General features: G+C 49.8%; 9 protein-coding genes across 9 annotated transcripts; 6 read left to right on the plus strand and 3 right to left on the minus strand.

The window, feature by feature from the left end:
- The first annotated feature begins 13 nt into the window (after positions 1–13).
- On the plus strand, positions 14–946 carry F4807DRAFT_104975 (uncharacterized protein). The gene has a single exon (XM_047992679.1). It carries the CDS (start codon positions 206–208, stop codon positions 692–694), a length of 489 nt encoding a protein of 162 aa, XP_047853469.1. The 5' UTR covers positions 14–205; the 3' UTR covers positions 695–946.
- Positions 947–1,199: 253 nt separating this feature from the next.
- F4807DRAFT_451986 (SPX-domain-containing protein) lies at positions 1,200–3,722 on the minus strand (the record flags this gene model as incomplete). The annotated part of the gene is made up of 3 exons (XM_048000282.1): positions 1,200–1,481; positions 1,539–3,155; positions 3,237–3,722. The coding sequence occupies 3 exons, from the start codon at positions 3,720–3,722 to the stop codon at positions 1,200–1,202; spliced, it is 2,385 nt and encodes a 794-aa protein (XP_047853470.1).
- Positions 3,723–4,599: 877 nt separating this feature from the next.
- Positions 4,600–6,085, plus strand: F4807DRAFT_451987 (arginine N-methyltransferase 2; the record flags this gene model as incomplete). The annotated part of the gene is made up of 3 exons (XM_048000283.1): positions 4,600–5,305; positions 5,395–5,988; positions 6,051–6,085. 3 exons carry the CDS (start codon positions 4,600–4,602, stop codon positions 6,083–6,085), a joined length of 1,335 nt encoding a protein of 444 aa, XP_047853471.1.
- A 151-nt stretch (positions 6,086–6,236) lies between these two features.
- On the minus strand, positions 6,237–8,523 carry F4807DRAFT_467916 (hexokinase; the record flags this gene model as incomplete). The annotated part of the gene is made up of 6 exons (XM_048002553.1): positions 7,963–8,523; positions 7,783–7,905; positions 7,707–7,732; positions 7,226–7,639; positions 6,712–7,166; positions 6,237–6,660 (listed from the first exon to the last, which is right to left on the minus strand). Exons 1-6 carry the CDS (start codon positions 8,057–8,059, stop codon positions 6,237–6,239), a joined length of 1,539 nt encoding a protein of 512 aa, XP_047853472.1. The 5' UTR covers positions 8,060–8,523.
- Positions 8,524–10,007: 1,484 nt separating this feature from the next.
- Positions 10,008–11,904, plus strand: F4807DRAFT_428214 (Ribophorin I). The gene is made up of 3 exons (XM_047998248.1): positions 10,008–10,503; positions 10,563–11,414; positions 11,468–11,904. The coding sequence occupies exons 1-3, from the start codon at positions 10,154–10,156 to the stop codon at positions 11,742–11,744; spliced, it is 1,479 nt and encodes a 492-aa protein (XP_047853473.1). The 5' UTR covers positions 10,008–10,153; the 3' UTR covers positions 11,745–11,904.
- A 2,723-nt stretch (positions 11,905–14,627) lies between these two features.
- F4807DRAFT_461076 (putative sphingolipid long chain base-responsive protein) lies at positions 14,628–15,941 on the plus strand (the record flags this gene model as incomplete). Its single annotated transcript, XM_048001632.1, has 4 exons — positions 14,628–14,734; positions 14,819–15,353; positions 15,482–15,788; positions 15,856–15,941. The coding sequence occupies 4 exons, from the start codon at positions 14,628–14,630 to the stop codon at positions 15,939–15,941; spliced, it is 1,035 nt and encodes a 344-aa protein (XP_047853474.1).
- Positions 15,942–16,233: 292 nt separating this feature from the next.
- F4807DRAFT_105281 (ubiquinone biosynthesis hydrox) lies at positions 16,234–18,198 on the plus strand. Its single transcript, XM_047992681.1, has 2 exons — positions 16,234–16,592; positions 16,674–18,198. The coding sequence occupies exons 1-2, from the start codon at positions 16,403–16,405 to the stop codon at positions 17,975–17,977; spliced, it is 1,494 nt and encodes a 497-aa protein (XP_047853475.1). The 5' UTR covers positions 16,234–16,402; the 3' UTR covers positions 17,978–18,198.
- Positions 18,199–18,656: 458 nt separating this feature from the next.
- On the plus strand, positions 18,657–20,170 carry F4807DRAFT_105292 (DNA-directed RNA polymerase). Its single transcript, XM_047992682.1, has 2 exons — positions 18,657–18,781; positions 18,841–20,170. The coding sequence occupies exons 1-2, from the start codon at positions 18,722–18,724 to the stop codon at positions 19,927–19,929; spliced, it is 1,149 nt and encodes a 382-aa protein (XP_047853476.1). The 5' UTR covers positions 18,657–18,721; the 3' UTR covers positions 19,930–20,170.
- Positions 20,171–20,273: 103 nt separating this feature from the next.
- On the minus strand, positions 20,274–22,349 carry F4807DRAFT_428229 (uncharacterized protein). The gene is made up of 3 exons (XM_047998249.1): positions 20,992–22,349; positions 20,523–20,941; positions 20,274–20,467 (listed from the first exon to the last, which is right to left on the minus strand). The coding sequence occupies exons 1-2, from the start codon at positions 22,162–22,164 to the stop codon at positions 20,678–20,680; spliced, it is 1,437 nt and encodes a 478-aa protein (XP_047853477.1). The 5' UTR covers positions 22,165–22,349; the 3' UTR covers positions 20,274–20,467; positions 20,523–20,677.
- Between the last annotated feature and the right edge of the window lie 114 nt (positions 22,350–22,463).

Genomic DNA, 22,463 nt, shown 5'->3' on the forward strand with positions numbered 1-22,463 from the left:
ACAAGCCTCGCCATCACTTTCCCAATCTACTATGATTTTCATCCCATCTCACCTTATTCATCTTACCTTCGTTACGAGTTGATCTCAACCTTCACTCACAAGTTCTGCGAACTTCTTCCCTTCTCTTATACATATAATATATCTACACATTCTTTACTTTACCTACTCAACACATAACACTCACTCCACCCAACCAATAACCAAAATGCAGACCAAATCCCTCATCTTCGCCCTCCTCGCGGCCACCTCCGCCTCAGCAGCAGCCATCACGGGGCGCCAAAACAACAACAATAACAATAACGGCGCCGCAGCCGCCGACGCGAACGGAGCAGCAGACTTCGGCCAATGCACGCCAACGATGTCCTTCGAGCTCGGGCGTCCCGGCCGCAAAGCCGACGAGGGCACCTTCCTGCCGACCGACCCCTTAGTCGCCGAGGGGCAACAGGATGCTCTGAACCCCAGGTATGTCGCATCCACATCTAACGTCTTGTCCGTCTTCAAGCGCTCGGTAGGTCTAACCAGTCCCGCCTTAACTAGCATCATCATGAACCGCATCTGCGACCAGCTGACCAACGTATGCGACGCCAACGACGCCGCCGTCTCCGCGTGCGAGGCCGCGCAGGCCAGCACCGAGGCCCTCGGGACCAAGGACGCCACGACCGCCGATGCGTTCAACGCCGCTTTGGGTTTCTAAGGCCACAATCTCTAAGTCTCTTGGAAGGGGAATGCTACCCCTTAAATCTTAAGGCGTCGTCATTATAAAGGCGACTGTGTTCAAAGTGGATTAAGGACTTACGACATCACGTAGAAATGGAAAACGTTATATGAAATGGACTTACTCAATGGCTACTTACCCGTCCGTTGAATTTCTTTGGCCCCTTAAATGTACTGAATTCTCACTTTGATTTGGCGCTCCGTAGATAGATACAATGCAATCTTCAATGCCCATTGACTACCTATTTACCCCCATGCAACCTACAGCCCATCCAAACTATCCTTCAGTCGTTCTCATTGCCGAAATACGGCTTTTACCTGCATAGCTTCGCTACTTGTACAGCTACTTGCTACTTGCTACATCTGACAAAATACAGTACTCGCAGGTTGCTCTTATACAAACTATAAACAAACTAATTCCAGATTTTTCGCATGCGTTTATATGCACTGTACATAGTTGTACAATTAGGGAGATATGATCCGATCTACCAGAGCTCCCTATCCCTCCCCTCGAACGCAAAGTTCAGCACAACACCGATAAAGAGGGCACTGCATAAGACAGTCGGGCCCATCCTGTCGTAATACTTAATAATCCTGCGCTCGCGAATACCCTTGCTTCGGTACAAGTAGATTCCAACCGAGTAGCACAGTGACAGAATAGCCAAGAGTGTAAATATTCCCGATACAAGGAAAGAGAGCTTAGTCGGTTGAGTGCCGAAGTTGAGCAACGTGACGGCGATGGTTCCGATATAAATCGAGAATTCAAGCTAAACACACCAGTTAGTAAGGGAAAAGTAGTTTAGGGGATATGGGGGTAGGCATACCCAGCTAAGATAAGTCCTCTCCGCCGCGAAGTAGACCTTGGGCTCGACTCTGACCGGCACATAGATCCTCTTACCCTTCGGGGCCTTAAACTTCTTCGTCTGGATTTCCTGGTTGCCGAAGAACATCTGGTTTCGGTTGCTACGAGGCACTGTAGTAGAGCGAGGGCGCGGTATGATGCTCATCAAGACATTGAACGCACCGTGGCCGACAGCATTTCCATACTTCTTAGCCAACGCCGAGTAATACGTCCAGCCGCCAACTCTCCGTGCCTCCTCAAGTGCATCTTCCTCGTCTACTTCGTCATCTGAGTCATATAGCGGGTAATCTTGGTTGGTGACCGTGCCCTCGACAGTCTGCCCCTCAATATCTCCAAGCACAAGCGCCTGAGCACCCCGCGATAAGCCATTTCCATTACCAGAATTGCCCGCAGATCCGTTGTCGGTGGTTTCATCATCGGCATCCGAGTCAATATCATCATCGTCATCGTCGTCATCTGATGTCGTGCCACTAGTATGCGAATGATTCGGGCGGTGAATACCAAAGTTGTGAGTTGCCGGTTTGCGGATGTCCACGTCCATCTGCGGCATCCAGTAAGGAAGCAAGTTAATCCTGCTAGGGAAAAGGGAAGCAGTGCCATGGATAAATTTAGAGAACTTGGGAACAGCCTCTACGAGATGGCTGGAGATGAGTTGGCGAACCCACTCCGGAGGTTCTTGCCCATGTTGGGTCTGGAGCTTTACTTCCAAGACCGCGTATGGGAAACGGACAACATCTCCAGGAGGCAATTGTGAGAACGGATAGTCAATGCCGATATCCATTCGTCGCCAGTTATCACCACATCGCTTGACACCATCCAAGTTATCCTCTCGAACCATCGTAAGCTCGGTATCGAGGGAAATTCGAACACGAGCATCGGCTGGCAGCTGGAACGCAGTTCGGTTATAGAACGATCTGCAGACGGGCTTATACCCGTTCTTCAAGACCGAGTATTGGACCTCCTTTGCAAGCGTCTCATCCTCAGCAATGGCCTTCTCGGATTTCTTACCATCCTTGCGAGCCTTTTCGAAGAGGGCCGTTGGCAGTAGATCACCCCTCAGGTATGCGTTGACGTTCTTCTCCTTCATGGCAAAACGAGCTTTGACAGACTTTTCACCCGTCCAGTCTTCTCGATGCGTTTTGCGCTCCACGAAAATAGTGTCGTTTTGCATACCACCATACCATCTTAGACGGATAGCCTCAGCTCCCTCGGTCTTCTTTAACCGGCCTTCGTAGAGGTCCCATTTCTCGGGATTATCGTAGTAGATAGAAGAGATGGCGGAATCTGCTATTTCAAATTCCTTGCTAGCGTTGAAAACCAACACGGGAAGATGCTTCAAGATGATGAGCTTTAATTCAGTGACATTGTCCGGATGCACCCAGTATTTAGTTGTTTGACGAACGAAGCTGCCTTGCGTACCACCAGCAGCGCTGTCGCCCTTTATGGGATTTCCGCGTGTTCTGACATTGTTGTACATGTTAGATAGCTTCACAACTTCCGCATCGAAATCCTCGTTGTAGAATGGCTTGTTCTTCAGCGCGGTGTCAAATGAGGGTCGAAGGTGCCAATTGGTCATTTTCTGTTTTTATCAGTTAGATTCTGTACAATGTGATAAATGTCTTGGTATATGTAGGTATATATCATGAGATGGGCCACAAACATCGTGCTTCTTGATTATTTTATAAAAGCCGGTATAGTTCAATTGAACATATTTTGCAAGATCATGGACGTCGGCAATGATGTCGCTAAGGTCTTCTTCAAGCAGGATAAACTCCTCCTCAGAAGGTCCTTGCTCAGTGAGGCCTCGCTCGGTAACCTTGGCAACAACCTCCTTGACCTCTCGTTCGCTAACAGCTATACGGCGCTGGATCTCCGATTGCTTGACTTTCGTCTTGGTATAGACCTTGTCAAGCTCCGCGTAGAGCCTGGCGATGAATCGTTGCTCATCCTCTTCGGTCCATCTGTTCTTCTGCTGGCCATTGATCTTTCCCTTTCCCTTACCCTTCTTATTCCTCGAAGAGTTATCATCGGCGTCTACGAGCGGTCCCGAAGCGGTCTTCAACTCGGCCTTGAGTCCATCGTAATCGATATAGTACCATTGGTACTCGCGGATGATGCTAGACCGCAGCTGCTCTCCGAACTTCATGACGATCAATCCAGGCTTCGCGCGCCAATTCTTATCTTCGCCGCGTCGAGTTGAAATCCAAGAGGTCCTCCTTGTTATCAAATCTTCAATAATTAGCATGGGGAGACATATATACGGGCAGAATTTGATCTTATCAGCGTCATATTAACATACGAAATGAGTAGCAGTTGAATTGATAAGAGAGGGGGTTATCCTAACCGTCCAATGCCTACAGCGAATCGAGTCCGGGTGTATCGCGTGCCCTCCGTAACGTATGGTTACAACCAAAATAGAAAAGAGAGAGGGAAAAATTAATAATAAATTGCAAAGAGAAAATGACGCTTGATGAAACTAATCCAACACTATATCTACGAGGTGTGGTACGTAATAAAATACAGAGTAGCGTGGGTAATGAAGTAGTAGTACATATGCGCAGCAATTGAAAAGCTGCACGATCGGTTGAGGATGGGAAGCAAAAGAATAGGATGAAGCTTGGAAAGTCCCGACCAACCTCGCGTCATGATACATGGTAAAGGTACGTAGTACTTGCCAAATGACCCCACCTGCAGTCCTCCACAGTAAAAGCTTTTCAGCTGCCATTGGCCAATCAACCACGACTCGAAAAGCACGTGTAAGTCCAGACTCAAGCTGAAATCTTAGCGGCTCCAGCGACAGACTTTAGCGTCTACAATCGCTGTAGGAACTGGAAAGACCGAGGAAATACAGTATCTCTTATTACTGCACGGTATAAAGTGGAATTGGTTCCGCTACCCCACCAACAAAATGCCGTTTTAGCTACGAACCCTCGATATTCTTCACTACCCCGCCATCGACAAGCTACACCACTATAAGGAGTATACGTGAGAGCTTCACAATCGCCCTCCTTACTTCAAGCACCATGGCGTCCAAACCCCCCAACGACAGCATAGACATCCGCATCCCAGCCTCCTGCCCAGCCCCCATCTCCCAAATTCTCTACCACGCCTGGCACCACGACCTATCCGGCCTCAAGCCCCTCCTCACCGCACCAGAAAGCGCGCGCGTGCAAGAGCCCACGACCGGCGAATCGCCCCTCCACGCCGCGGTCCGGTCCTGCGCGCCCGCGAACCAGGGGGAGCTCGGCGGCGGCAGCGACGCGGCAACGGACGTCGAGGAGCACGCCAAGGCCGTCGTGCACGAGCTGTTCATGAGCGGCGGGATCTGGAACGGGCTCGACGACAACGACGAGACGCCGGGTTGCGTGGCCGCGCGGCTGGGGCTGAAGGGTCTGTACACGCTGTGCATCGAGGCGGGCGTGCGGGCCGAGCTGTTGTTCGGGTTGTTGGATGGGTATGAGGAGCTTGAGTCTGACGATGGAGAGGAGGATGAGGAGGATGAGGAGGATGGGTCTAACGAAGAGGTGCTAGGCGAGGAAGAGGGAGAGGGTGCAAAGCCCGAAGCGGAAGCCGGCGGTGCGGAGGAAGCTGCTGCTGTAGGGGAGGAAGAGCATGTCTTCGTGTCGAAACGTGCTCAGGGGCCGAATGTCAACAGTGAGGATTATCTGCGTTCGAACTTGACGTATAGCGATGGCAAGCTGGTGGATTCCGCTCAGAACGGCGTAATGAGTACGTGCTGGTTAACCCACTCCCTTTTAGTTCTCCAAGATAGTCCAATTCTAAGAAATGCCTATTCGCTAACCCCTATTTCCAATCAGTGGCCTGGGAAACATCCATCATGCGCGCTTCCGTCGACGCCCTATTGCCAGACCTTCCAGCTGGTCGCAAGATCCTGAACATTGGTTTCGGCATGGGTATCATCGACTCTATGTTCGCTGAAACGAAACCCTCGAAACACCACATCATCGAGGCGCATCCAGCCGTCTTAGAGCACATTAACGGCTCCGACTCAAAGTTCGGAAAGGAATGGGAAGCTGGCGGCCCAAGTGACGGTGCTTACAAGGTCCACGCCGGAAAATGGCAAGACGTGGTTCCTAAGCTGCTAGAGCAGGGTGAGACATACGATGCTATCTATTTCGACACGTTCGGCGAGGATTACAACCAATTGCGTTTATTCTTCACCGAGTATGTCCCTAGTCTACTCGAGGAGGAAGGCCGATTCGGCTTCTTCAATGGTTTGGGCGCTGATCGCAAGATCTGTTACGATGTTTATACTCAAGTTGTTGAGATGCACCTCAGCGATGCGGGTATGGATGTTGAATGGCAAGAGTTAGATGTAGACATGAAGGATCTAGAAAATGAAGGCGAAGGAGAATGGAAAGACGTTAAGAGACGTTATTGGACTCTGGACAGTGAGTCAACCCACGCTTTTTTTTGTCTTCCTCCATTTTAATAGCAAGCTAACTCGTGACAGAATACCGACTTCCCACCTGCACTCTTATGGGATAACTCCATACCACATCTTATTTCTAGTCCCGTAGCCAGACACCAATCGTTTTTCTGTTGTGTTTGGACCGCCTTCTCTATGTCTAACCTTCTAGGGACATGCCGTTATTTTCCTGTAAATAAGCTACGCTGTCTCTTCCAATAACCCTACTGCTTATTTGAAGTTTTCAGGGTGCAGGATACCGGCGACGTTACCCTTCTGCACTCTCTTCAGTGTCAGAGCAGCGATAACGGCGGCGCCAACACCACTTCCGTCTTCTGCGGCGAGGATCTCTACCGGATCTTCCTCCTTCGAGTTCTTCTTTGCTGGCCAGTCAAGAATCTCTCGGAGAGCTTGCGCGCCTCGGGCCTTGAAATGCGGGTATTTGTTGAACACGGAACCGTCCGCACCCACATGACATGGTTGGAGGTTCTTCTTGGTGCAAATGGCGGCAACACCGCAGGCAGACAACCGAGCAGCACGTGTGCCGATAAGTTCAGCAGCTCGGCGGATCAGCTCAAGTTCGGGGCGAGTAGTTGTTAAGTGGAGCTTCTCTTGGAATAGATCTGCAGTCTCTTGCAAGTTCTCGAATGGGTCACTGCCGAGGGTCAGCTGAAAAGGATCAAATAAAATTCATATGATGACGTACTCCTCAATGGCCGAGAGGAAGGATGAATCAAGGGTGTACGGCTTTCGAAGGTACTTGATGTCTTGTCCCTCGAAAATGTGAACTTCCTTGTTGTCATGCAAATCGACCAAAATCAGTCGGAAGATTTCACCGAGATAGAGACCAGCTATACATTTCTCGAAAGCCTGTTGTCCCGGTCGAGGGGATTCCTTGTCGATGATGATATCGTAAGGAGTTCGTGGAAGGACCTTGTGCTCGTTGTCGAAAGCGCCCCACTCACAGTTGATAGCCATCGGCCAGTTCGGGTCCAGGTTTAGGTGAGCCAACTTAGGAATGGAGCCGCAGTTCTCCATATATGCAGCATTGCATCCAGTTCCGAAAATACATCCGATGGCCATCTTCGGGTCAGTGTAGGCAGAAGCAATAAGAGTACCCGTAGTATCATTGATCAAAGCCGACACCTTGATAGGAACTTCCTGTGTTTCCGTCAATATTGTGATTGGATAACCTGTGATCATTCTCTGATATAACTTACCTGCGCCTCCAAGGCAGCTTCTAGAAGCGGTACGACGTTGCGGCCCTCAACACCGTTGATGTCAAACCCCTTCGTCCACCGTTGTAGAACGCCCTCGTCAATGTAGTTCTGAGTAGCAGGATATGAGAACGTAAAACCAAGCGGGATCTTTCCTTGCGATGCAGGAATTTCGCCGTGGTGAGTTTCGATGAATTGCTTCAGACAATCGGCAATGTACTCCCAAAGCTCCTCAGACTCGCCAGTCTTCAGCTCCTCAGGCATGCGGTACTTGGATTGAATAATATCGAACTCCGACTTGTTATCCGTCAAGGTAATCTCACAAACACGCAGGTTGGTACCACCCATATCAAGAGCCAAGTAGGTGCCAGTCTCAGATCCGTCTGGGAAATCCATAACCCATGTTGGGTTCATTGGCTATGTGATAGGTCAGTTGCCCATGAAATTTTTTTCTAGGTGTATATCTGTTAGGCCTGGAACTTACGATACTGCCACCTTCTACGCTCAAACCTATCAAGCTGTCAGTACTGGCTTCATGCTAAAATAGGAATAATAAATACCCTTCTCAAGCTCCGAAACGAAGTGCGTGGTGATTTCCTTGAGCTTGGCCTTGTCGACAGTGAATAGATCTTCCAGCTTCTTAATCTCGGAGAGAAGGTCTTTTGGCACATCGGCCATCGATCCTACAGTACTCAACATTAGCATACTGGACCAATTTAACTCATGATGAAGTGAATAACCATTTAATCCATCTTGGGACTTTCCATGATGGTGATGGTGGTATGAACCGAGCTTCGTTCCCAGACCAAGCGCAGATGGTCTCTGTCCAGCCTCCATAATGATTTTTTAAGTAGTAATAATAAATAGTATAGATGAATTCAGTAAGATAAAGAGAGGTTGAATAAGAATATCTTAGGGGAGAGAGCAGAGCATTATGAAAAGTTATATTGTAGGGGGAAAAAAACTTGTGGAATATATGGCTTTGAAATTTGTGATAGATCAGACTGAGGCTCATATAAACACGTAGACTTTGATGAGCTCACGTTGTCTTAGCCCAGTCTAGCGTTAAATAGTAATGTTTGCACTCTCCATGGAAGGAGCAACTTTGCTCATAGATGCTTGGTGTCATGTGTAACAGTACAACTGTCTAAACCGAATCCCATTCATCTGGTTACTCAGGGAAAGAAGGTGCAACGAGTAACAAAAGGGGTATACCCCAGTTAAACATCTTAAGTGTTAAAGTGTCTCTGGTGTAACTTCCGCCCTTGGTTTCAAAAATCCATGAAGACAAGGTTAAAGTTGAAGCTGAAATCAAATATTGAAGACAGCATTATACATACCCTTTCGGGATGGTGGCTTTCGAGGTCCGAGACCGACCATTTTGATTTTGATAATAAATTTCTAATAATATCCAAGAAATGTCGATGACAAGATACAATACCTCAAATAACTTAGATATCTGAACTGCGGTGTTAGCGTGATCGACGATATAGCAAATATAAGAGTGGAAAAATGAAGTCAGAAGAAAAGATGTTGAGCAAACAATCCCGGCCGTGCCATGTGCTAGCTAATAAATAGTGAGGGTTTTCAGGGCAGGCATGGTTGTTCCGGAGCTTGGGACAAATAGGAGACGGCCGTTCCCGAGTCAAGGAGGTAAAACTTACTCAGCTCAGCATGATCTTGACATACAAGAGAGAAAAGCGAGACGTCGTAGTAGATTGCTACTGGAGCTTAAGGTCTTTTCAATAATGAGGGGAATTTAAGCTTGACGACAATTGCCCCTCCATCATCGACCCACAAACTTAGGTTTCATTAATTGATTGGTTTATTGCCAATCTTGGTAACTTTTATTGGCTTGAATGCTATGCTTGGCTTGGGTTGGCTGAGTGGAGCTAGACCCCACCAAGTTACCTCACTTGGCGCAATGTAAGTACATGCGTATCTCCGTAGCTTCTCTGCCCGTCTTATTGTACCTAATTCGAACGCCTTCCAACAATTTCATGGCATTACACAGATGTAACTTCCTTCATTTGATCTTCCTATCAAAAGAGCCTCTTTGAAAGTGGACCACAACAGCGGTGTGCTCAATTTTAAAGTTAAGTTCATAACGCCATCCGTCCGTTCGGGACAATGGGCGATTCCAGAAGGATCACAAATGTACATGTGTAAGTGTAAGTATCTACGTGTGATTTACGCAGCTCCGGACATACATAGGCGCCGTCAAGAATCAGGATGGAACTCCGTAAGAGGTACCAAGCCCCGTGTAAGCTGAGATTATTCAAATCTAAAGCTTGGTGCCTTGTCACCCCGCATTCCACATCGAAAGTTTGTCACGTCTCCTTCAATCCTTTAGGACCATGCCGTCGTGGGGGATTACTGGGGATAGATAAGGCTGTAGAGGGATTTGAGCGATTTATTTGTTATATCCGTAATATTAGATGGTATTCTTTGGTATGTTTAATTAGAAATATCACATGTGATTATTTGATGGTAATGTGATGTTGAGTCTTTAATACAGCATAGCATGTACAACTCGAAGAGAAAGTTCAATTTTCTAAAGTATCAAGGTTCCCGAAGCTTTAAATTTATCAAAACGTGACAGGTCCGGACAATTGGCTCCATCAAAAATATGGGGTTGCCGTACCCTGTCGTATCCTGCCGTGCAGCTCTAACTAAAAGCGGTCTAACGTCATCTGTGACTGCGCACGGAATAACGTACATCCTCAATCCCGGTTTAGTCGGCTCAGACGCGCATTGGCAACGTAAGCTGTAACTTTTTGAAAGGTGTACCTTACCTTTTAGAACCTTGGAAGCTCTACGTCGAAAAGCCACATGTAGCTGTCTAAGTCAAAACCATAACGCCGTTGATCATTTACATCCATTGGCGCTACTCATCTTTTTCATGAGTAGCCCATTCGGTCTTTATTCGTCATGAAGTTCTCTGCGGTCGCAGCTACCTGCCTCACTTTCTTTTCGCAGGTCTTTGGTGAAGCTACCACAGCTGGTCCATCGTCGTCGAAAGTCATCCTTCCGGCCACCTTCAAGCCACCCCAGGTCTTTAAGAATGCAAACCTGGTGCATGTCATCTCTTTAGAAAAGAATTATGCGAGGGAGGCTATCAATGTTTTGATCGAGAACGTATCATCGGAACCTCAAGATGAATACTTCCTCCCATTTACGAATGCGCAGCTAGAACGAGCCGGTGGTATTGAGGTGAAGGACCGAAAAGATTCTAGCATATCTGGCTTTGTCGTAGAGGTTGTCGAATTCGACCCATCGAGGTAAGGGGACTTGCATTTCATTTGAGGTCGCCATATTCTAGTTACTGACAGAATACTAGTGATATCCAATACTATCGCATTCGACTACCCGCACCCTTGCCGGCCAAGGGTCAACAGACCCTAGGTATCACGTTCTACTACCTTGACACCTACTCACCCTTACCGGCTGCGATCGAGCAATCCGATAAGCAATACCTCGTCTACCAGTTCTCGGCATATGCCCCGTCAGCCTATCCCACGTTGAAGCAGAAGACTGAGATTAAGCTTCCATCTTCTGATATTCCCGATTATACCAAGATTGCTGGTAGCGGCGATGTCAAGGAATTCCCTCAAAAGCAAGGCTCCAAGCTTACCTACGGCCCCTTCCCCGAGGTCCCAGCCGGCGCAGTATCCCCAGCGAAGGTGAGGTTCGAGTTTACGAAACCCGTTACCCACGTGTCGCTATATGAGCGGGACGTCGAAGTCAGCCATTGGGGAGGAAACGTCGCATTCGAAGAGCGATACACTCTTTACAACCACGGCGCAAATCTCTCATCTCAGTTTAACAGGGTCAAGTTTGCGCAATCCCAGTACTTCAACCCTCAGTCGTACGCCTTGAAAGACATTAAGGTTCCCCTTCGGGTTGGAAGTAAGGATGCTTACTTTACGGATGCGATTGGTAACGTGTCGACTTCGCGCTTCCGTTCTAACCGACGAGAGGCTTTGCTCGAACTCAAGCCCCGTTATCCCGTTTTCGGCGGTTGGAAGTATCCATTCACAATTGGCTGGAACGCAGATGCTAAGAGCTTTCTGCGAAAGAAGTCTGGTGACAGCTATCTATTGAATGTGCCCTTCATTGAGGGACCCAAGCAGCCTGAAGGAACCGCGTATGAACAAGTCCAAGTTCGCGTACTTCTACCTGAGGGTGCTGAGTGAGTGTCCACTAGTGACTTTTTCAATTAAATATATACTAACAATGTCGTAGTAACGTTCGTTTCTATACGACGGTTCCTGAGTCGTCCATTACCGATTTCACAGTCGATAAGCAAAAGACATATTTGGACACTATCGGTCGCACAGTGTTAACAATCAAAGCGAGGAACTTGGTGGACGACTTCCGAAGCCGCGATCTTATCGTATCTTACGATTATTCGCTGGCGGCCAGCCTTCGCAAGCCATTGATCGTCTTCTCAAGCATGGTGGCGTTATTTGTTGGGATGTGGGCGATCTCCAAGGTGGATGTGAAGTTCTCGACGAAATAAAGGGCGTTTGGTTCTTTTTGGGACTAGGTACATATGCGTATGTGTGTACATTACAGGTTTTCCAAAAGGATTTTATGGTGGCCTGGGAAAATTCTAGAGTAGCCCAGAGCATAGCTCCGGCGCGATGAATACTGAAATGAATTGAAAATTTCCAACTTCACTTAACATTCTTCATGCCGAAGAAATACTACCTACGTAGGCAAAGGCGATTAAACCAGATATTATCAGACCCGCCAAGGTGAGCTCATCGCTCCATTCCGGTGAACAGGTATACTCAAGATACTCACCTAGAACAAGGAATTGTCGGCAAATACCTGGATTTACAGGGTCCAAGGGTCCTAATTTGAGGTGGTAGCACTATACGACGGAGCTAAATTAGCTTGATGATATTTTGGTGGGAGTTGGCTTGTGATTAAAGCTGCAGGCTGACGTAGGCACAGCATCATAGGTCATACTACTAAGACATCTTCGGAACGGGAATGCAAAAAGTGCAGAACCGGGACATCGCTGCGGCTGTTAAAAAAGAATGTGATTATCTCAATAAGAAGCATGATAATGGTTCAGATGGACCAGTAAACCAGAGATCGCATTCCACTATATATGGGGACTGTATCTGCAAGGATTTATTGAGGCGGAATTAAGTGATGTGCTATAGGTGGACTTGGTGGGTATTTTGTTAAGCACGGCATCACGATGGATATGCGCCCGTAGACACGAAATAAGGCACAGCAGAGTGTCAAAAGCCCCCGGTTCTTCACACGAGAGGTCCAGATAAGCTGGGTGAGATGCCATGTTCGCCCAGCTGCAGAGAATGCAACGATCCATTCCGTATCATAGGTCGCCACGACCGGGTTCAACCTGTTCGTGTCGAGGTCGCGAAAGCAGTGTAAGTCCAAGTCGCAAGAACCAGAGTGACGGTGTTCTTGGCAAGATTTCTTCCGCTGTCCCGCCCTCCGGCAGTGACCGCTTCTAGATCGTGATAGGCTGCGTGTGTGGCGCAGACGATGTCAAGGCTCCTGCATTCCTCGTACGACCAAGTTCCTTTTTTACCTGCTTTATGATACATGCCAGCTTTCGATATCGCTAGCATATCGAAAATCGGCTGCAGGGATTACAGCATGGAAAGTTGGGATGGGTGCGAGGATCCTCTCGAGGATCTCGAGAACTGGGAACTCGGCGCCAATGATCTAGGACGCATGCCAAGATGCTCTTTTCAATGTGTAAGCGTAGGACGGTTACACCGAAGCGACCTCCTCGTGACGCTTTTGGGTCAGCAAGGCTGAGTTGGATAGTTGGGTCATAGTCATAGTCATAGGTCATCTGAAGATGGGTGCATAAATACCTATGGCTTCCGCTCTCTTGACTTCTAGAATCAACTTACTATCCCATCCATTCTATCTGCATCTGCATCCATACACTCGGTTCGATCCAGTTATAAAGACGTTATTCCCATTACCCGGTAATTTCAACTACCTATTCACTACACCCTTCGAGTACAATACAACATATTATATCGGAACTTTCAACAAGCCCTGGTCTTGTGTATAATTCAGTAATATACACCCAAGACAAAAGGACTTATGAGCTACCACGTTTCCATCCATACGACCGAGAGAGAGAAGATGTGTTTCCGAGCTGAACCTTCGCGGAAGTACTACTACCACGAGGAGTACATCCCAGTGAGACAAGCACACAACCATCACCACCACCGCTCTTCCACGCCAAGGGTTAGCTATCACTCGCACCACACAACTCACAGCCCCCGCGTCAGTACGACTAGCTACCGTCGTAGCGCTCCTGTGGTCTACGAGAGGACCAGCCAGACGAGGTACACCTAAGAAGCGAGCTTGCCGCCAAAACACTCTGCACCAACACATTCCAACCGTCATTTAAGACGACTATAAACCATCACATACACCATAATACAATGCACACATAAAAACACATAGTAAAAGTTCGGGCCGGGAATACATATTTCGACGTAAAGATATTTAATATTGGGTATAATTATTCGCTTCTAGAACGAGCACTTGAACGATTGACGAGTTTTCTTATCCTGGGAGTTTTTAGTACAGGATGTTTGGAATGCATTGGGAGAGATAGGGGGAAAGGGGAAGGGGATAAGGGGCAATAGCGAATATTGGCGCTCGGACCAAGCGGGGTGTCGGTTTACAGCTCCAAAGCACATTCTAGAGAAATGCAAAAAAATGACATCATGAATGGTTCTTTAGCTTCCCTTCGTTCGTCATCTCCCGTATTGCGTATTCGAGGCTCTGCACTTTCGTTCTGGATGTGGATGTGATCATTGATGCGATGTACATGGTGTGGTACTAAGTAAGATCGGTTAGAAGAGGGGTTAATGCACTACCTATCTTTTGAAAATATACCATTGTATTACTATTGTCGAATTTCTGAATGTACAACACGAATAAATTGATACTATTAGCTGATTCTTGTTTGTTCCTGTAATAAACCCCGGCTCCAGTATACCGATCGATCTACACGATACATATTCCGCCCCACCCTATAGGTAACGTCGGACATCTGCAACAGCGATTAGGAAATATTCTGTGAGTCCAACGGATATCTCCTTATATCATTCCAATGTAGCTGCGATCCAGAGAATAGACATAAGGAACTTCGTGCCTTACCCAAAGGTTTTAGCTTTGTGTAACTGCGTTATAAAACAATGGGAAGCACTTGGGGTTTCGTAGGACTATAATGGCCGAAATAGGAAATCACCGCTTCGAAAATGGCGAAAGCATGAAAAGAAAAATAACGGAAGTAGCTACCTAGCTAACAACCTGCAGCTGTTAGGAACAAAAGCAAAAACCAACCAGATACGCTAAATTCTTCTTCCTGGGATTCATCATGTAGGTCAAAATGGATTTCACATTCTTCAATGGCAATTCAAGAGGCGTCTCTGAGCTGGAGAGGAAATCCCAGCTCCGCCGTCAGGAGAGCACTCGATCTCTGGGGTCAACATACTTGTAAACCTTCTACTAGCCCAATTACCTCCCCAACATACCCAGTTACGAGGATTGAGATAAACTAACCCAGACCACCAACCCCAGGAACCGCTCCCTCTCCATCCGCTCCACCAAAACCGGCACGCCCGGCACGGCAAGCACACCGGGCCCCTCCAAACGCAAGGGCTTCTCCTTCGCCTCGCTGCGGGGGTCGATCCAGCCGGAGCTCTCGCGGCGCCTGTACCAGCTGATCAAGTCGACAAACAACCTGGTGTCGGCGCACGAGGCGGCGGGGCGCGAGCGCGAGTCGATCGCGAAGCAGCTGTCGGAGTGGGGCGAGCAGACGGGCGACGAGGGGGTGTCGGACATCAGCGACAAGGTCGGGGTCGTGCTGTCGGAGCTGGGCGCGCAGGAGGACGCGTACGCGCACGGCCTCGACGACGCGCGCGCCGTGCTCAAGACCATCCGCAACACCGAGAAGAGCGTGCAGCCGAGCCGCGACGCGAAGGGCAAGATCGCCGACGAGATTCAGAGGTTGAAGCTGAAGGAGCCGCAGAGCCCGCGCCTGGTCATTCTGGAACAGGAGCTGGTTAGGGCGGAGGCGGAGAATTTGGTTGCCGAGGCGCAGTTGACGAATATTGTATGTTTCTATCATTCCTGTCTTTTCATTTTTCGTCCTTCCCCTTCTGCTATTTTTTGTGGAAATAGACTGCTAGAAAGGTAGGTAGGGGCACGTGCTAATGCGACGTGGTTTGTCCGCGGAAACAGACTCGCAACAAGCTGAAGGAATCTTACGACACCGAATTCGCCGCCGTCATCGAGCGCGCCGAGAAACAGATCATCCTCGCCAAGCACGGCCGGCGGCTCCTCGAGCTCCTGGACGACTCCCCCGTCACGCCTGGCGATCCCCGCCGCGCCTACCAGAACGGGGCTGCGGCACGCCAGGTCCTGAACGATGCCGAGGACGACCTGAAGGCCTGGGACAAGAACGTGGATGAGCCGTACTCCCTCGTCGAAGAGGAGACGACGACGGGTGCTGGGACCGGTGTTCCTGCTAGTGAGGCTGGAGATGGAGGTGAGCTACCCTTCATGACCTGAGATTTGTGCTGTTCTTTGTGAAGCTAATGATGACGGTAACGAAGCAATTGCTGCCGAGCCGCCGTATGTGAGCCCCACGCCAACTTCGAATTATGATACTCAAGATCACACGAGGAGCCCTGCGCCATAAAAACTGGCGTGATAGTAACCTCGACCACTTACTATTAAGAACATCGTAGATGTGCAACGGAGGCCTAGTATAGTCTTTATCATATGGGTGGCCGGTTTTGTTTTTCATAGGTAGAGTATTTATATCCTGCTCAGGCTGGGATGAAATCAGGGAGGCTTGTATACCTACGTTGAAGTCATAGGAAATTGGGAAACCAGGCTTTTATTTGGGGTGTACGGAATAGCAGATATTGGGATAATTATAAGATTGGTTTGAATACATTGTTTTACACCCGAATGATTTCCAATGAACCATCGTAGCAAAGAATATCGAGTTCTCGTGGTGTAGGAAATTGCCTTTATACTTGGTCGGCAAATCTCCGGCTAAACTCACCCTTGCTTCCCCATGCTAAAGCTCCTCCAAAAAGTGACGGTCATCGTTCCATCCTGAACAGCTTTTGCGCACGGCGGACTTCCGACAAAATGGATTTCGTCGTCCTATCCAGCCGCCAGCTCCGACGGCCACTCCCGAACTTATGTAGGACCTGTATCCGTCGACTCGCGCCCCGGGCGACCCGATCCTTCGCCAGCGCCAGCTCCAAGCAACCCGAAATCTACGATGTCGTTTGCGTGGGCGGCGGTCCGGCCGGTCTCAGTCTTCTTACCGCGTTGAGTAAGTCCACCTATACCTACCTACCTACCTACCTACCTCCCCACGCCAATGCCAGAACTTGGGCTAATACTAAGGAAACAGGAGCGAACCCGGTAACGGCCAACCTGCGAGTCGCCCTCGTCGAGGCGCAGGACCTGCGCAAAGTGCGCGCCTGGAAGATGCCACCGGACCGCTTCTCGAACCGGTGCAGCTCGCTGACGCCCGCCTCGGCGAAGTTCCTCGACGGGATCGGGGCATGGGCGCACGTGAAGAGGGAGCGCGTGCAGGCGTACCACGAGATGCAGGTCTGGGACGGCGTCACGGACGCGCGGATCGAGTTCGAGTGGGCTAGGGATAATAAGCGCCGCGGCGGAGGAGGCACGATCGCGTATATGACGGAGAACCTGAACCTGACGTCTGGGTTGCTGGGCAGGTTGGAGGAGTTGGGGGGTGTGGAGGTTTTCGATGGGGCGAAGGTTGAGGGGATTGGGTTTGGTGGGGAGACGGAGGACCTGGATTTGAGCGAGTGGCCGGTGGTGAACTTGGTTGGGGGGAAGCAATTGGCGGCGAGGCTGCTGGTGGGCGCGGATGGTGCTAATAGTCCTGTGAGAGCGTTCGCTGGGATCGAGAGTAGGGGATGGGATTACGAACGACATGGTGTTGTCGCGACGTTGGAGTTAGAGGGAGAGGGTTGGGGTGGAGATGGTTTGAAAATCGCATACCAGAGATTCTTACCTACGGGCCCCGTTGCCATGCTCCCTCTCCCCGGCAATTTGTCAACACTCGTCTGGTCTACCACGCCCTCGAACGCCGCGCTCCTCAAAACCCTTTCCGCAAAAGACTTCATCGCCCTCGTCAACGCCGCCTTCCGCCTTAACCCCGTGGACCTCGCGTTCATGCACACCCTCAGCTCCGGACAAGTCGATGAGCTAGCCTGGAGGCTGCAACACACGCAGTTCAACTACCAGGCCATACCGCAAACCGTCGTCGGCGTCCAGGAAGGCACGATAGCATCATTCCCGCTGAAAATGCGGCACGCAGACACGTATATCGGGGAGCGCGTGGCGCTCGTCGGCGACGCCGCGCACTCGATCCACCCGCTCGCGGGACAAGGACTCAACCAAGGGCAGGGCGACGTCGAGTCGCTGACGCGAACGATCGAGTACGCGGTCTCGCACGGCCAGGACATCGGCGCGCGGATGTCGCTCGAGCCGTATAACGCGGAGAGGTACGGGCCGAACCATGTGCTGCTGGGCGTGTGCGATAAGCTGCATAAGGTGTATTCCGTGGGTAGCGGGCCGTTAGTGCCGTTAAGGTCGTTGGGTTTGAATGCGATTAATGCGCTGGGGCCCGTCAAGAATTTCTTCATGGATCAGGCGGCTGGGAATGGGATAAAGCTGTTCTGAGCGGTTCTAGTTAAGTATTACGCGTCGTTGGCGATGGGTTATGTATGCTGTGTAATATTATGCTATTTCACACTCTAGCTGTGATAGAAGACACGAAGATGGCGTCTGGGTTGAAAATATATACGCGCTCTGGTGTACATGGTAGAAATCATGAACTCAGCAGCTTCGAATACCATGTGAGATTACTAGAAGCTGGACTTGCGACGATGCTTGATTGATCGCAAACCGTAAACATAGTCTAGCCATCTAGAGGCGTAAAATCACTCTCATCAGGAGCTCCAACCAGGCCATCTTCTTTATGGCAATGCATCAAGGCACTGCTCACAATGAAAATAGAAGAAAACAAAAATTGCGCTCCCTACGATCCACGAGGGATAATAGAAGAGGGCCGACTCCGCGATGTGCAATGCAGGTCTTCCCACTTGCTAACCCTGATTCTTGAGCCAAGGTTAGCGGAACAAGGTAAGTATGAAGAAGAAAGGAAGAGAAAGGGAAAAAGGCGAGAGGAGATCTGGGTATTTATACCTTTGGATGTGGGGCACAATCAGTCGTGGCTGCCAGGCACAGCAGGAGCTAGAGGGGTGGCTTACGAAAATGACAGGGTGGGTCTAGTGATAACCGATAAGACACTGCAATTCCCCGCTATCTAAGATAAGATAGTAACTTTTCTTTCAATCGCATTTTTTTCCTCAAGACATACAATCTGCCTCTGCAAGCTATTCGTTCACTCACAAATCACACATCATGGCACCTTCGTCAGGACGGCGACACCCGCCTAGTGCGGAAGAATTGGAGGAGCGAAATGTTCGTTACCATTTCCTATGACACCGGCATCTACTTAAGTGATCTAACATGAAAACCAGACCGTGGGCATAAACAAAGAGACAATAACCAACACCGTCTCAAACGACTACCCAGACAACTACGCCAACGAAGACCAAGCCTGGGACAAGGAAGTCTTCCGGAAGAACTTCAAGGTCCAATGGCATGAGAACAAGCAATTCGAAGCGCAGTTCTCGCTCATCGGCGTCGACGCCTCCATCGCCAACGCCTTCCGCCGCATCCTGATCGCCGAGATCCCGACCCTCGCCATCGACACCGTCTTCATCCACAACAACACCTCAGTCATCCAAGACGAAGTCCTCGCACACCGCCTCGGCCTGATCCCCTTCACGGGCGGCAAGAAGGGGCTGCGGGAGTGGATGGGGTTCTGGCGCAAGCCGGCCGAGGGCGAGGGGACCTACGACACGACCTTCGACAACAACACGATCTCGCTCAAGCTGAAGGCCGCGTGCAGCCACAACAAGTCCGCGCCCCCCGGATCGACGGACCCGCGCGAGCTGTACCATAGCGCGCATCTGTACGCGCGCGACATCACGTGCGAGATGCTGGGCGGCCAGCCCAAGTACTTCTCGAGCGCCGAAGACCGCATCCGCCCGTGCAACCCGGACATCCTGATCGCGAAGCTGCGGCCGGGCCAGGAGGTCGATATCGAGATGCACATGCACAAGGGCTTCGGCTGGGACCACGCCAAGTGGTCGCCCGTCGCGACCGCCAGCTACCGGCTCATGCCCACGATCACCATAACAAAGCCGATTCTGGGGGACGACGCGGAGAAGTTCGCGGGTTGCTTCATGCCGGGCGTCGTGGACCTCGAGCGCGTCACGCGCCAGGAGGCGAAGGTCAAGGGGAGCGGGTACGAGGGCCGCGAGGGCGAGGTGAAGGCCGTCGTTAAGGATCCCATGCGCGATACGGTGAGTCGGGAGGTGCTGAGACACCCTGAGTTCGAGGGCAAGGTTAAGCTGGGCAGGCGGAGGGACCACTTCATTTTCTCGATCGAGAGTACCGGGCAGTGGGATAGTGACGAGCTGTTCCTAGAGGCGGTCAAGACGCTGAAGAAGAAGTGCCAAGTGTTGAGGCCGCAGGTCACGAATATGGTCTACACTTATTAAGTGGGGGTTCATATTCGGGATTATGTGGCTGGCATTGAAGAGGAGAGATAAGTAAGGGGTGAGGTGAGATAGGGGGTTTTGCTTTGCATGTGGAGGTGTATATGCATGCTAGAAGGGAGTTCTATTCATGACACCTCCGACGAACGGCGTTTGATGGGAAAATGTACCGGGATGGTTAGTTTACTCAGGGACAATAGAGTAATGAAAGTCATAAGAAATTTCAAGGACTGTTAACGACTGAAGATTGCAATGCTTGGGTGTCATATGAGTCGGGCCTCAGCTATTGGCAGCTCTGGATAGAAATTTCGGAGCAATTTTGTGTCAGAAGTGAGATAATTCAAGCATTGTTTTCATAAATTGTTCGATATTTACTTTCAAGGTCTACATGAGTTATCCTTGCTCGAAAAGCCGTTACTATGAAATGAGCCAGGAAACCTAAGGCGGGCTTTGCTTCCCTATATCGTAGCTAACGACCATACTCTATGTTGCCAAAACCAAGTGGGCATAACTATTTCCTAAATACCATAAATCCTGTATGCTATTTTCTCGTTAGAAAACAAATGAATAATACAAAGTGCACGGTAAATACTTGCCTCTCAGGCTATCTGTATATAATACCTATGCCAACATGGAACATGATGCTGTTATGCGCCCATTCCTACCTGGACTCTATTAAACATATGCATTGGTTGAAGAGCGACATGATGTAGGCTATGTTCCTCCCTGCTTCACTAAGAGACAGACACCTCTAATAATACGACCTCGTGCTCGTGCTTCGATACTCGTTTGCCGTGCCTGGAAATGCGCCAACCGGCGTCTCAACGGCGGTCTCGTCGTCCGAGCTGAATTGGTCGTCTCCAAAATCGTCTGACCGATCTGGAGGTGCACGCATCGCTTCGAGAGATTCCCTTCCAAGCTCTGGGAGTTGGTATGGTTTAATAGTGTGCATGTCTCTCCCAGACGGAAGGCCAGCTAGTAAAGTGCCAGGTGGCGGGATAGTCTGGGTCATCATCTGCTTTTAATCAGTCATAACCGCACCAAATCTCATCCAGCTAAACTTACGGTATCGTTGATTTTAGTCCACTTCGCCTCTAGCATCTCAATCACTCTCGTCTCCTCTACCCTACCTGCGTCCGCGCCCCAATTTGTGCCCCTTTCGACTTTCTTGTCTTCCCTCCTCTCGGACCAGTCTTTCTTCATCCGCGTGAAACTAAGTCCCTTCTTAGTCTCTTTTGACTCGACCCCGAGTTCCTGAAGACCGCATCGGAGCCAACCCAGAGCATTTCCGGTCTGGCCTCCCAGCTCGGCGTCTATGCCGAAGAACCGGCACGCCTTTGCTCGGCTCGTCTTCCTAAAGTCCTCTAGATAACGTAGCAACCCCTCATTGAGCTTCGATGGACCTCTTCCTTGCGATTGACATAAGGAAGATGCTTGGGCTGCGTGGTCTGCGGCCGCGAGACATAGTCGAGCGAAGAGGTGGGCTCGGACCTTGGGTATCTCGGGCGCTTTGTACATCCACTCCCGGTCGTTCGCACTCCGGTCCTGCACCACTACCGCTGGGTACGGATCATCCTTCAGAACAGCAAGCAGCGTTGCTTCGGCCAGGGCTAACGAGGACATGGCACGGGCGGTAGATTGCGAAATATCAGCACATGGGGGTGTTGTAGTTAGACTCTCCGCTCGACGAGCAAGATAATCATGCACCGAGGCGGCGTCTAACAAGTGTTTTGTAGCCGTGGTTATGGCAGCAGTCCGTTCTTGCGCACTGAGTGGTACACCTGAGGTAACGTATAGTGGATGCAGGGAAGAGCGAGCAAGCAGAGTATGGGTATAGCCCACAGCGGAGAGAGCAAAGAACAACTCATATTCTATAGACTGAACTTTGACTCTGGCTATTTCCTTGCCCGGCACGGCATGATCTGATAAAGTAGGTCGCCATTCAATAGTGGGATTAGAAGTTAAAACCACACTGACTTCCTCTCCGGAGATCGCTTTATTACTTAAGCCAGCATCGATGGCGAGGAGATATGGGAGATAGTTATTCAAGTTGGAGAGTATTGAAGGTAGATTAGGACCTTGAGATGCTGCAGGAAGTCGCTTATGCTTTTTCAAAGAATCTTTCACGACCCCTCGGTGCGTACTCGTACTTAGAGGTAGTGAGGGGTGAGACTCGCATGTGAAGCTCGAGGAGAAGGAGAACGATGATGTAGTGGGTAATATAAATGGGAAAGGCATCTTGAAGAACCTTTACGACTCGATGATATGATTTAAAATCTCAACACCTCAAGTGAAGGGATTTCAAACTGACACAGTCCTCTTTTCACATAAAAATGGCCTTTTTGAATTTGTTACAAAAGATCACCGAAGCCAAGTGACTTGGCTTAAGCCTGAGTTGTTCATTGCTATGCCTTTGTAATACATGCTAAGGGATATGTAACAAACAGGATATAGTTGCTGCTGTGAAACCGGAGTATGCTTGAAGCGGGACGTTATGTGAAGCCACACCGTTTATCTTTAATAAATGGGTCTGTACT

The sequence above is a fragment of the Annulohypoxylon truncatum genome (genome assembly GCF_022578515.1).
Source record: "Annulohypoxylon truncatum strain CBS 140777 unplaced genomic scaffold F4807scaffold_19, whole genome shotgun sequence".
Taxonomy (NCBI): Eukaryota; Fungi; Ascomycota; class Sordariomycetes; order Xylariales; family Hypoxylaceae; genus Annulohypoxylon; species Annulohypoxylon truncatum.